At 42.6% G+C, this 13,129-nt stretch overlaps 1 protein-coding gene across 1 annotated transcript in view; it reads right to left on the reverse strand.

Moving 5' to 3' along the window:
* The window catches only part of LOC311319661 (copine-8-like), a gene marked incomplete at both ends in the record, with an annotated part of 43,934 nt that overhangs the window by 17,758 nt on the left and 13,047 nt on the right, over positions 1-13,129 (reverse strand). Inside the window, one exon of the mRNA XM_084451257.1 lies at positions 1,245-1,284. Coding sequence (XP_084307383.1) covers positions 1,245-1,284 — 40 coding nt within the window. The remainder of the gene's footprint in view (positions 1-1,244; positions 1,285-13,129) is intronic.

Here is a 13,129-nt window from a genome sequence, read left to right on the forward strand (position 1 = left end):
TTCTACTACTTGCTAGAACTCACAAGTGCATCTCCTTACTAAAACAAGTGACTAAGGGCATAATCTAGTGCTGAAGGCAAAGTGCAAGAATAGCAAACTAAAAATACAATAGGTGCTTAAGAGGGAGGATTGTGGTAGTACTTCTTGAAGAGGTGAGTTTTAAGCCTGCGACGACTCTGCTGTCCTGACGTCAGTGGGCAGTTCATTCCACCACTGCGGGGCCAGGACAAAGAAGAGAAGTGACCCTGTCGATCAACCGCAGGGGCCTCGGAGTGACGGGGCAAACAGTTGCCCTGAGGTAGCAGGGCGTAGTGGTGGGGAGGGAGGGTTTGACCATGGCCTGGAGGTAGGTGGGAGCGGTTCGTTTCTTTGCCCTGTAGGCTATTACCAGAGTTTGTGTAGGCGTGCTAGTGTAACCCAGGCCTGAGGCTGGAGGACTTGGAATGGAGCATTAGGGCTGGAGGAGTGGGGCTGGAGCACTAGGAGTGCAGCAAGATTCATATTCACACATTTCTATTCACAAATCTCTCACTGTGAAGTGTGTGTACCATGCATATATTCCCTGGAGCAGTGTCATCTCAGAGTCAATATATGTCAATGTCAATGTAATTGTATTTCTATAGCACCATTCATACAAATCAATGTAGCACATAGACTTTTTATATAAAAAGAGATGGATAAAAACATAAATCATGTAAACACAGTGAGAACAGATTTAAAAGAAACGATACAATTCAAATAATTAAAAATTGTGTCAGGCTCACGTATGAGGAATAGACCATTTCAATGGAATTTTTGGTCATAAGGAACGACTTGGTCCAAGTACACCTCTGGTGTGTCAATTTGCGCTAATAGTCAAACGCTAGCAAGTCAAAAACTTTTACAAAATGTCCAAATTAGCTTTGTGACCTTGCTGTTCGGTGGTGGTATTATCTCGACTGTCCTGCCTTTGGGATCGAGGCTCAAGAAATAGGTGCTTGTTATTTTTTACGTAAGCTAGCTAGCTAGCTACCGCTGCTAATGTTAGCTAACATGACAGTGTCATCGTCGTGGCAAACTGGATGTTGAGATGGACCAAGCTGGTGTTACTGTTTTGAATATGAACATTCTATGAACCAGTCTTCAACTGAAACTATTATAGATTCCATGGTGACATAGGAAACAGAAAAGACATGCATGGTGATTCCCATGAATGGAGTGCTGATTAGAGAGAAAGACCATAGAAGAGGAGAGAGGAAACTCACATGTTTAGACAGGTTGTCACTCTTGGAGTCAAGGTCATACCTGCAGACCAATGAGAAATGTTGAATGGTTAGAACAGATTCTTTCTTTCTTTGAGCCTTCGTTGGTTTTGGTCATCAGAGTTACAGTACCTGTTACCTGTTACACTATATATATATATATATATATATATATATATATATATATATATATATATATATATATATATATATATATATAGATATATAAAGAGGGACACAGAGGGATAAAGCCACAGAGCCCAATGGACATGCATGTGTTAGTCAATGGCTCATGGCACACACACACATTTACACACAGGTGTGGGGACACGCACGCACACCAGTGCTATAGGCAGAGGGGGATTACTCTCTTACTCTCAGATGGTCTCAGCTGTGTGTGTGTGTGTGTGCCTGGGGTAGGAGGGAGAGGAGCGCCTCACCCAAGCGTGACTGCCTCCTCCTGCCCTAGGGGTGCCACAGTGTGTGTGTATCCAACAAAAGAAAGTGTCTCTGCTTCTCTCTGCAGACGGTGTCATGTAAAATGCTGTACATCACACACACACACACACACACACACACACACACACACACACACACACACACACACACACACACACACACACACACACACACCAGGAGGCTCCACTAATGTCAAGAGCTGAATGAAAGAGGAAGATGGTCCCATATTGTGTCTCTATGAATGCAAATCCAGAAGACTGGGTAATATGCTGTTACACAACACGCTGATGGCCAAATATACAGGTGTGGCTCATGTTCTATAAATCTCTGCTTTGGTCACTGACAAATGTTCATAAATTATGAATTTAATATAATAACAACAATGATGATGATAATAATAATAATAATAATAAACATAACCGCAAGCGGTAATGGTACAGGGTCCTACAGACATGCCCTCATAACCATAATCAGACTGACAGACAGACTGTGAGACTGACTAACGGGGGAGGACTGACAGACAGGAGGATGGAGTGACAGACAGAGGGTAGACTGACAGACTGACAGTTTGGACTACACACCAAATGGCAGAAATGTAAACTTTTTTTTGTTATTTCATCACTTTCAGGAAAATAATACTATTACAATAGGGTTCCTATTACCATAGCGATAGGGCCCCTAATAATAACTAGAAAAGGTACATTTCCTTACGAAAATGTATGTGCTTGCTGACAGCAGGGATAATATGTAGTTTAGATAGGCTTAATAGCTCTAGATACTAATATTAATACAAATATATCAAAATAGATTAAGTATGAATGGTATATAAATACGAGTATAAATGTATTCAGCTGAAAGAAATCTCAAAAGCATTGCTGAAAAGGCATAAATGGGAAAATCTGAAACCTCAAATGTAACAGCACAGCTGAAAAACCCGGAAACTAAAAATCCTGGAAGCTGAAATGTGAAACTGGAACCTAATAGTGAAGCCTACTGCTACAAGTGCATTAAAGCTTCATGACATAATATATATTTTAAATATAATAATTATAATATAATAATTATAATAATAATTTAATTACAGGACCCGAGAGGGGGGGGCTTTATTTGGCCACACAGTGACACATTACACACAAGTGAGAGGGCGACATGGCACACAACACACACACATGCAATTTTTCTTGCCGCCGGTGGAAATTGTCCGGTGCATTTAACCCATCCCAGCTGTCCTCCTCCAGGGGCCGCCAGGAGCAGTGGGCAGCCATCGGTGCCCGGGGACCAAGTCCAAGTGCTTAGTCCAGGTCTTGGTCCCAACTGCTGAGCATCTGTTCTTCTGCATGTTTTTCCTATTGGGTTCTTTTAGGAGGAAACCTTTGCAACACGGGGAGAACATGCAAACTCTGCACAGAAAGGCCCAGAGACCTTCTTGCTGTGAGGCGACAGTACTAGGTACTGCGCCACCGTGCCGTACGTGAGCGATTTTGGGGGTCAGTGTCTTGCTCAAGGACACTTCGGCACACTCCGGAATCCCCAGCCGGGCCGCTCTACTTCCTGAACTACGTGCCGCCCCTTTTTATAGTTAAATATACAGGGTTTTCTGCTAATAGTTTATGAATTGCCCTTAGCAAGAACCCCAAAAATCTTTTTGTGACTTGTTCTGTGGAGTGATGAATCACGCTTCTCTATCTGGCAGTCTGATGGACGAGTCTGGGTTTGGCGAAATCCAGGAGAATGTTACATGCCTGACTACACTGTGCCAACTGTTTGGTGGGAGGAGGAATAATGATCTGGGGTTGTTTTTCTGGGGTTGGCCTTGGCCCCTTAGTTCCAGTGAAGGGAAATGGTAACACTTCAGCTTACCAAGACATTTTGGACAATTCTATGATTCCAACTTTGTGGGAAGAGTTTGGGGAAGGTTCTTTTCTGTTCCAGCATGACTGTGCCTCAGTGCACAAAGCAAGGTCCATAAAGGCATGGTTGGGTGAGGTTGGTGTGAAAAAACTTGACTGGCCCATACAGTAAGATGGAAAATAAAACCCTTGAAAATGCACAGCTAATCCGATATTCACATTTTTTTTTGTATGTTTTTTCTATTCTCCAAATGGTTTTGTTCTATTCCCCGAAAATAAAAACTATTTTTCCAGATAGGCTGATTTCCTGAGATAGGTGTCAGAAAGTTATAAAATAAAGAAATCAAGTAAAATGTAATGACTGGAGAGAAAAAAAAATAAAATACAAGGCTACAGTACATTTATAGGCTCCACACGCTCTATCTCACCCACCCACACACACACACACAAAAGGATTTGTCAGAGAGGATGCCGCTGGGCAACTCAAGAGTGTGTGAGTAAGAGTGTAAGTAAGTACGTATGTGTGCGCGTGTGCATGACATCATGCTGCATGTAGGCGGTGGGCCATAGCCTTCCTCTTGGTCCAGTAGAGTGGTGGACACTCACAGGTCTATAAGAACGGAGGGAGTAATGATGAGGTACAGTAGCACATATAGAACCACACAGGGACATACTTCTGCAGGCCAACATCCTTAGCCCCCAGTTATTACCTTGCTAATTGCCTAATACTTATACTAATTTGGTCATCCCACCAACTTACATACAGTAGAATGCATTCCTGTCCCTGTTAGTTCATATTCAGGCTAGTACACATGACAACCTAGGGATGTGACGTGGTGGTGGTGGTGGTGGTGGTTGTGCTGTGTGCTGGTTAAAGGGATGTGACGTGGTGGTGGTGGTAGTGGATGTGCTGTGTGCTGGTTAAAGGGATGTGACGTGGTGGTGGTGGTAGTGGTGGTTGTGCTGTGTGCTCTGTGCTGGTTAAAGGGATGTGACGTGGTGGTGGTGGTATTGTGTGCTGGTTAAAGGGATGTGACGTGGTGGTGGTGGTAGTGGTGGTTGTGCTGTGTGCTGTGTGCTGGTTAAAGTGATGTGACGTGGTGGTGGTGGTATTGTGTGCTGGTTAAAGGGATGTGACGTGGTGGTGTTGGTTGTGCTGTGTGCTGGTTAAAGGGATGTGACAGGGTGGTGGTGGTGGTGCTGTGTGCTGGTTAAAGGGATGTAACAGGGTGGTGGTGGTGGTGGTTGTGCTGTGTGCTGGTTAAAGGGATGTAACAGGGTGGTGGTGGTGGTGGTTGTGCTGTGTGCTGGTTAAAGGGATGTAACAGGGTGGTGGTGGTGGTGGTATTGTGTGCTGGTTAAAGGGATGTGACGTGGTGGTGGTGGTTGTGCTGTGTGCTGGTTAAAGGGATGTAACAGGGTGGTGGTGGTGGTATTGTGTGCTGGTTAGGGCTGGGAGTCCGAACTTCGGGATTCGAATATAATTCGAATATTGACAGAAATACTGGTATTCGAACGAATATTAGGCAGCCCTTAATATTCGAACCTGTAAGTTTTGTAAATGTGTTGGCTAGCAAACGTTGCTTTTGATTCAGATTCAGAGGGTTTTTCACGCCTGGTGAAGTTGCAATCGCGAGCTCATTAGCAAGGCTATTGGACCTGTAGGAGGTGACGTTAGTTAGCACTTGCAGAACAATGGCCTCGCCAACGCCCACAATCACGCTGGAGGAGATCGAAATCTATACCCCTAGACTGGGTTGCACCAGTTTGTCTAAACCCAAGCATTTAGTCACGCCTAAACACTGACTAAACTCTTAGTTGCTACTAGTTAGTCGCATATTACTTGGTATCTTATTTCGGTTGCACCACGGCAATTTAGGCGTTGTCTTAACTAGTAGGCCTAACTACTAACTAGTTACTAAAAAATAGTCGTTGTATGACTGTGACGGCAGGATCCAAATAGCCAATCGGTAAGCAAGTAAAAATGTAAACAAGGAGGTTGATCGCCCTTACCCAGCCCTTACCAAGGAGCTTGGGCCGTGTCCGAATGTCCATATTACATACTATATAGTACATACTGCAACTCGCCTACTACATACGATTTAGTACATACCTGTACTACTCCACGAAAACATGTTTAGTATGCGAGATAAATGTAGCATGCTTCACGAGTCATCCAGTGAAAGCGACGGGCTCCGGCTCGCATATGCGATTCATGTTAAACTTACAACAATATTGAGCTAGCCAGGCATTTGAGTTGGTCATCCAACACAGGCTCGATCCTCACCTTTCTGTATAATCCCAACTGTGAAATGGATGTGATAATAGTCCACAAAATATTCTTCCTTTGCCTCGTTTAGCACCAGCTGCAACACTCTCCTCCAAATTCATTATCTCCGTTAGCAAGGCTAACGTTGCACTCTGTAGCTTGTGCTTATTATTATTATTGGACTTGGTGCTTGTGCAGTGGAGGGGTTCTTTTGGGGGAGTTAGCCGTTGGATTGTTATGCTTAAATTATCCTAGCCAGCTAGTTCCCAAGCTTGTTTGATAACCTTTGATTCAGACATAACGTAGGCTGCCTGGTACAGTCCACTGATAACGTAGGCTGCCTGGTACAGTCCACTGACCAGTTGCTGGTTAACTATGAGGATCCCAGCCGACCGTTGCATCCTCCCAACCCGCAACGGAGGGTTATCAACTCGGCTGGGACTCCCCCTCTCATCGCTAACCAGCAACTGAGCCAATTGAGCTAAAGGTGGTTAGCTAGCTCGATCGTGAAATTACTCAAACTTATTAAATATGACACCAATAAGCACACCGGTGCCAATATTTAGCTTAATCTTGATAACTAAGACATCTGCTAAAAATAATAATTTTTCCACCGACAGATTTAGCTACAATGTTTCAGCCCACCTCCGTCCTAATAGCAGAGTTGAAACTGCGGTCAAGCCAGCCTTCAATTCGGAAATACAAGTCATGTGGGCCACAGCCAATTCCCCTTTGCGCAAACATTAGCGTCATTACGGTAAATCGTTTTTTCTCTTGGAAGGACTTATCACCGTCGCATTCACCGACAAGTAGTGAAGTCAAATAACGATGGTTTGATTAAAGAAGTAAAAGGCGGTTGTGGTGTGGCATTTCAAAATAAAGGACCTCTAAATTGTCATAACTATATTTCCTTAATATTCAGATTAGAAATAAGGAAATCGCCCATAATACCGCACCTACTCCAATCCAGAGAGCTAGCAGACCACCCCTGGCTCTGGGTATATCCCAGTGATTTTCAGGACATTTTGATGTGGCATTTCAAAATAAAGGCTCTCTAAACTGTTCTATACAACCTACTGTTTCCTGCAATTTCAGGTTAGGATTAAAAGGAGACCGCCCATAATGCATCAACACTTCCACTTCACAGTACTAGTAGACTACCCGAGGATGTCACCCAGTGATTTTCAGGACATTCTGATGTTGCATTTCAAAATAAAGGCCCTCTAAACTGTCCTATACGACCTACTGTTTCCTGCAAATTAGGATTAAAAGGAGACCGCCCATAATGCATCAACACTTCCACTTCACAGTACTAGTTGACCACCTCAGGGTGTCACCCAGTGATTTTCAGGACATTCTGATGTGGCATTTAAAAATAAAGGCCCTCTAAACTGTCCTATACGACCTACTGTTTCCTGCAATTTCAGATTAGGATTAAAAGGAGACTGCCCATAATGCATCACCACTTCCACTTCAGAGTACTAGTAGACCACCTCAGGGTGTCACCCAGTGATCTTCAGGACATTCTGATGTGGCATTTCAAAATAAAGGCCCTCTAAACTGTCCTATACGACCTACTGTTTCCTGCAATTTCAGATTAGGATTAAAAGGAGACTGCCCATAATGCATCACCACTTCCACTTCAGAGTACTAGTAGACCACCTCAGGGTGTCACCCAGTGATCTTCAGGACATTCTGATGTGGAATTTCAAAATAAAGGCCCTCTAAACTGTGCTATACGACCTACTGTTTCCTGCAATTTCAGATTAGGGTTAAAAGGAGACCGCCCATAATGCATCAAAACTTCCACTTCAGAGTACTAGTAGACCACCTCAGGGTGTCACCCAGTGATCCTCAGGACATTCTGATGTGACATTTCAAAATAAAGGCCTTCTAAACTGTCCTATACGACCTACTGTTTCCTGCAATTTCAGATTAGGTTTAAAAGGAGACCGCCCATAATGCATCAACACTTCCACTTCACAGTACTAGTAGACCACCTCAGGGTGTCACCCTGTGATTTATATGACATTCTGATGTGGCATTTCAAAATAAAGGCCCTCTAAACTGTCCTATATGACCTACTGTTTCCTGCAATTTCAGATTAGGATTAAAGGGAGACCGCCCATAATGCATCAACACTTCCACTTCACAGTACTAGTAGACCACCTCAGGGTGTCATCCTGTGATTTATATGACATTCTGATCTGGCATTTCAAAATAAAGGCCCTCTAAACTGTCCTATAAGACCTACTGTTTCCTTCAATTTCAGATTTGGATTAAAAGGAGACCGCCCATAATGCATCAACACTTCCACTTCACAGTACTAGTAGACCACCTGAGGATGTCACCTAGTGATTTTCAGGACATTCTGATGTGGCATTTCAAAATAAAGGCCCTCTTAACTGTCCTATACGACCTACTGTTTCCTGCAATTTCAGATTAGGATTGAAAGGAGACCGTCCATAATGCATCAACACTTCCACTTCACAGTACTAGTAGACCACCTCAGGGTGTCACCCAGTGATTTTCAGGACTTTCTGATCTGGCATTTCAAAATAAAGGCCCTCTTAACTGTGCTATACGACCTACTGTTTCCTGCAATTTCAGATTAGGATTAAAAAGAGACCGCCCATAATGCATCAACACTTCCACATCACAGTACTAGTAGACCACCTCAGGGTGTCACTCAGCGATTTTCAGGACATTCTGATCTGGCATTTCAAAATAAAGGCACTCTAAACTGTGCTATACGACCTACTGTTTCATGAAATTTCAGATTAGGATTAAAAGGAGACCGCCCATAATGCATCAACACTTCCATTTCACACTACTAGTAGACCACCTCAGGGTGTCACCCAGTGATTTTCAGGACATTCTGATGTGGCATTTCAAAATAAAAGCATTTTAAAGTGTCAAACTGCTTAAATCAGGGTTAATTCAGGATTAAAAGAGAAATACCCATAATGCAATGGGTTTTTATACTACTCAGTAGTAGTAGGTCCCCTCTGGGTCTGACTCACGGAGTTTCACGAGATTCTGATGTGCCATTCCAAAAAAATGCCCAAAACTGCTTAAATCAGGATTTAAATAAAACTACCCATAATGCAACTGGTTCTATACTACACAGTGGTATTAGGCTTCCTCTCGGTCTGACTCATGAAGTTTAACGAGATTCTGATGTGCCATTTCAAAATAAAAGCCTTCTAAAAAAAACTGCTGACATCAGGATTAAAAGAAAACTAACCATAATGCAACAGGTTCTATACTACACAGTGGTAGTAAGCCCCCTCTCGGTCTGAATCATGAAGTGGCATGAGATTCTGATGTGCCATTTCAAAATAAAATCCTTCTAAATTATAAAAAAGAATAAAGATTTTATCCTGATTTAAGCAGTTTTTTACACTTTAAACAGCTTTTATTTTGAAATGGCACATCAGTATCTTGTGAAACTCCATAAGTCAGACCGTGAAGGTGTATACTACCACTGTGTAGTATAGAACCCATTGCATTATGGGTAGTTTTCTTTTAATCCTGATGTCAGCAGTTTTTTTTCGAAGGCTTTTATTTTGAAATGGCACATCAGAATCTCGTTAAACTTCATGAGTCAGACCGAGAGGAAGCCTAATACCACTGTGTAGTATAGAACCAGTTGCATTATGGGTAGTTTTATTTAAATCCTGATTTAAGCAGTTTTGGGCATTTTTTTGGAATGGCACATCAGAATCTCGTGAAACTCCGTGAGTCAGACCCAGAGGGGGCCTACTACTACTGAGTAGTATAAAAACCCATTGCATTATGGGTATTTCTCTTTTAATCCTGAATTAACCCTGATTTAAGCAGTTTGACACTTTAAAATGCTTTTATTTTGAAATGCCACATCAGAATGTCCTGAAAATCACTGGGTGACACCCTGAGGTGGTCTACTAGTAGTGTGAAATGGAAGTGTTGATGCATTATGGGCGGTCTCCTTTTAATCCTAATCTGAAATTGCATGAAACAGTATGTCGTATAGCACAGTTTAGAGTGCCTTTATTTTGAAATGCCAGATCAGAATGTCCTGAAAATCGCTGAGTGACACCCTGAGGTGGTCTACTAGTACTGTGATGTGGAAGTGTTGATGCATTATGGGCGGTCTCCTTTTAATCCTAATCTGAAATTGCAGGAAACAGTAGGTCTTATAGCACAGTTTAGAGGGCCTTTATTTTAAAATGCCACATCAGAATGTCCTGGAAATAACTGGGTGACACCCTGAGGTGGTCTACTAGTACTGTGAAGTGGAATTGTTGATGCATTATGGGCGGTCTCCTTTTAATCCAAATCTGAAATTGCAGGAAACAGTAGGTTGTATAGGACAGTTAAGAGCCTTTATTTTGAAATGCCACACCAGAATGTCATATAAATCACAGGGTAACACCCTGAGATGGTCTACTAGTACTGTGAAGTGGAAGTGTTGATGCATTATGGACGGTCTCCTTTCAATCCTAATCTGAAATTGCAGGAAACAGTAGGTCGTATAGGACAGTTTAGAGGGCCTTTATTTTGAAATGCCTCATCAGAATGTCCTGAAGATCACTGGGTGACACCCTGAGGTGGTCTACTAGTACTGTCAAGTGGAAGTGTTGATGCATTATGGGCGGTCTCCTTTTAATCTTAATCTGAAATTGCAGGAAACAGTAGGTTGTATAGGACAGTTTAGAGAGCCTTTATTTTGAAATGCCACATCAGAATGTCCTGTAAATCACTGGGTGACACCCTGACGTGGTCTACTAGTACTGTGAAGTGGAAGTGTTGATGCATTATGGGCGGTCTCCCTTTAATCCTAATCTGAAATTGCAGGAAACAGTAGGTCATATAGGACAGTTTAGAGGGCCTTTATTTTGAAATGCCACATCAGAATGTCATATAAATCACAGGGTGACACCCTGACGTGGTCTACTAGTACTGTGAAGTGGAAGTGTTGATGCATTATGGGCGGTCTCCTTTTAATCCTAATCTGAAATTGCAGGAAACAGTAGGTTGTATAGGACAGTTAAGAGAGCCTTTATTTTGAAATGCCACATCAGAATGTCATATAAATCACAGGGTAACACCCTGAGATGGTCTAATAGTACTGTGAAGTGGAAGTGTTGATGCATTATGGACGGTCTCCTTTCAATCCTAATCTGAAATTGCAGGAAACAGTAGGTCGTATAGGACAGTTTAGAGGGCCTTTATTTTGAAATGCCACATCAGAATGTCCTGAAGATCACTGGGTGACACCCTGAGGTGGTCTACTGGTACTGTCAAGTGGAAGTGTTGATGCATTATGGGCGGTCTCTTTTTAATCCTAATCTGAAATTGCAGGAAACAGTAGATTGTATAGGACAGTTTAGAGAGCCTTTATTTTGAAATGCCACATCAGAATGTCATATAAATGACAGGGTGACACCCTGAGGTGGTCTACTAGTACTGTGAAGTGGAAGTGTTGATGCATTATGGACGGTCTCCTTTCAATCCTAATCTGAAATTGCAGGAAACAGTAGGTCGTATAGGACAGTTAAGAGGGCCTTTATTTTGAAATGCCACATCAGAATGTCCTGAAAATCACTAGGTGACATCCTCAGGTGGTCTACTAGTACTGTGAAGTTGAAGTGTTGATGCATTATGGGCGGTCTCCTTTTAATCCTAACCTGAAATTGCAGGAAACAGTAGGTTGTATAGAACAGTTTAGAGAGCCTTTATTCTGAAATGCCACATCAGAATGTCCTGAAAATCACTGGGATATACCCAGAGCCAGGGGTGGTCTGCTAGCTCTCTGGATTGGAGTAGGTGCCGCATTATGGGCGATTTCCTTTTATTTCCAATCTGAATATTAAGGAAATATAGTTATGACAATTTAGAGGTCCTTTATTTTGAAATGCCACACCACAACCGCATTTCACTTCTTTAATCAAACCATAGTTATTTGACTTCACTACTTGTCGGTGAATGCGACGGTGGTAAGTCCTTACAAGAGAAATAACGATGTACCGTAATGACGCTAATGTTTGCGCAAAGGGGAATTGGCTGTGGCCCACATGACTTGTATTTCCAAATTGAAGGCTGGCTTGACCGCAGTGAGTTAAGACGCTACTTCCTCACACTAGTCATCACTTACACCACCTCCCAGGGTGGTGTACATATTTAGTTGTAGGAACTAGTCGTGAGTGGTGCAACCCATTTAAATTTAGTAGTGACCAAATCTCGAGTTAGTCACCACTTAGGTTATAGGCCTAGTCACCACTTAGTAATGACTGGTGCAACCGGCTCCTGGTTGACGAGGGTTGTTGAGTCTTACATACTGCAGCCATATAGCCCATAATGGCAAGTTCTGATTTAGCCTAGGCTACATGTTTGATTAATGGGATATACATCCTACTACCTTTATTTATCTTTTATTTGTCTTTCAGTACCTAGCCTGACTGGCTTATTTTTATTTATTTTTGTCAAACAGTGAAAACCTACTGTTCAAGCCAGGGTCTGACATAAATTAAAAGAACGGTTGTTGACAAAGACTTGTATTTGCTTCTGAAAACATCATTGCTTATCGATATTGCTTATGATACAATGCCCACTAGTGGACAGAATGTGCACAACTTTATTTTAATACCTAGGTAGGTCTTTCTGTAAGAATTTAATGGTAAAAATATTATTAATAATAATTCGAATATATTCGAATATTATTATTAATAAATAAACGAACTTCGAATATGATTTTGGGGCAAAAGTCCCAGCCCTAGTGCTGGTTAAAGGAATGTGACGTGATGGTGGTGGTGGTATCATGTGCTGGTTAAAGGGATGTGACGTGGTGGTGGTGGTGGTATTGTGTGCTGGTTGTGACAGGGTGGTGGTGGTGGTATTGTGTGCTGGTTAAAGGGATGTGACGTGGTGCTGCTGGTGGTGGTGGTGGTGGTGGTATTGTATGCTGGTTAAAGGGATGTGACGTGGTGCTGGTGGTGGTGGTGGTGGTATTGTGTGCTGGTTAAAGGGATGTGACGTGGTGCTGGTGGTGGTGGTGGTGGTATTGTGTGCTGGTTAAAGGGATGTGACGTGGTGCTGGTGGTGGTGGTGGTGGTGGTATTGTGTGCTGGTTAAAGGGATGTGACGTGGTGCTGCTGGTGGTGCTGGTGGTGCTGGTGGTATTGTGTGCTGGTTAAAGGGATGTTGTAGTATACTATAACTATCTTCAAAACAATGGTCTGACGGCAGATATAAAATGAAAGCTTCTTCATATCGAAAAACATTTCAACAAAACGAGTGCTAAACTAAGGCTATGTGCTATGCTATGG

The sequence above is a fragment of the Borostomias antarcticus genome, assembly GCF_949987555.1.
Source record: "Borostomias antarcticus genome assembly, chromosome: 16".
Lineage (NCBI taxonomy): Eukaryota > Metazoa > Chordata > Actinopteri > Stomiiformes > Stomiidae > Borostomias > Borostomias antarcticus.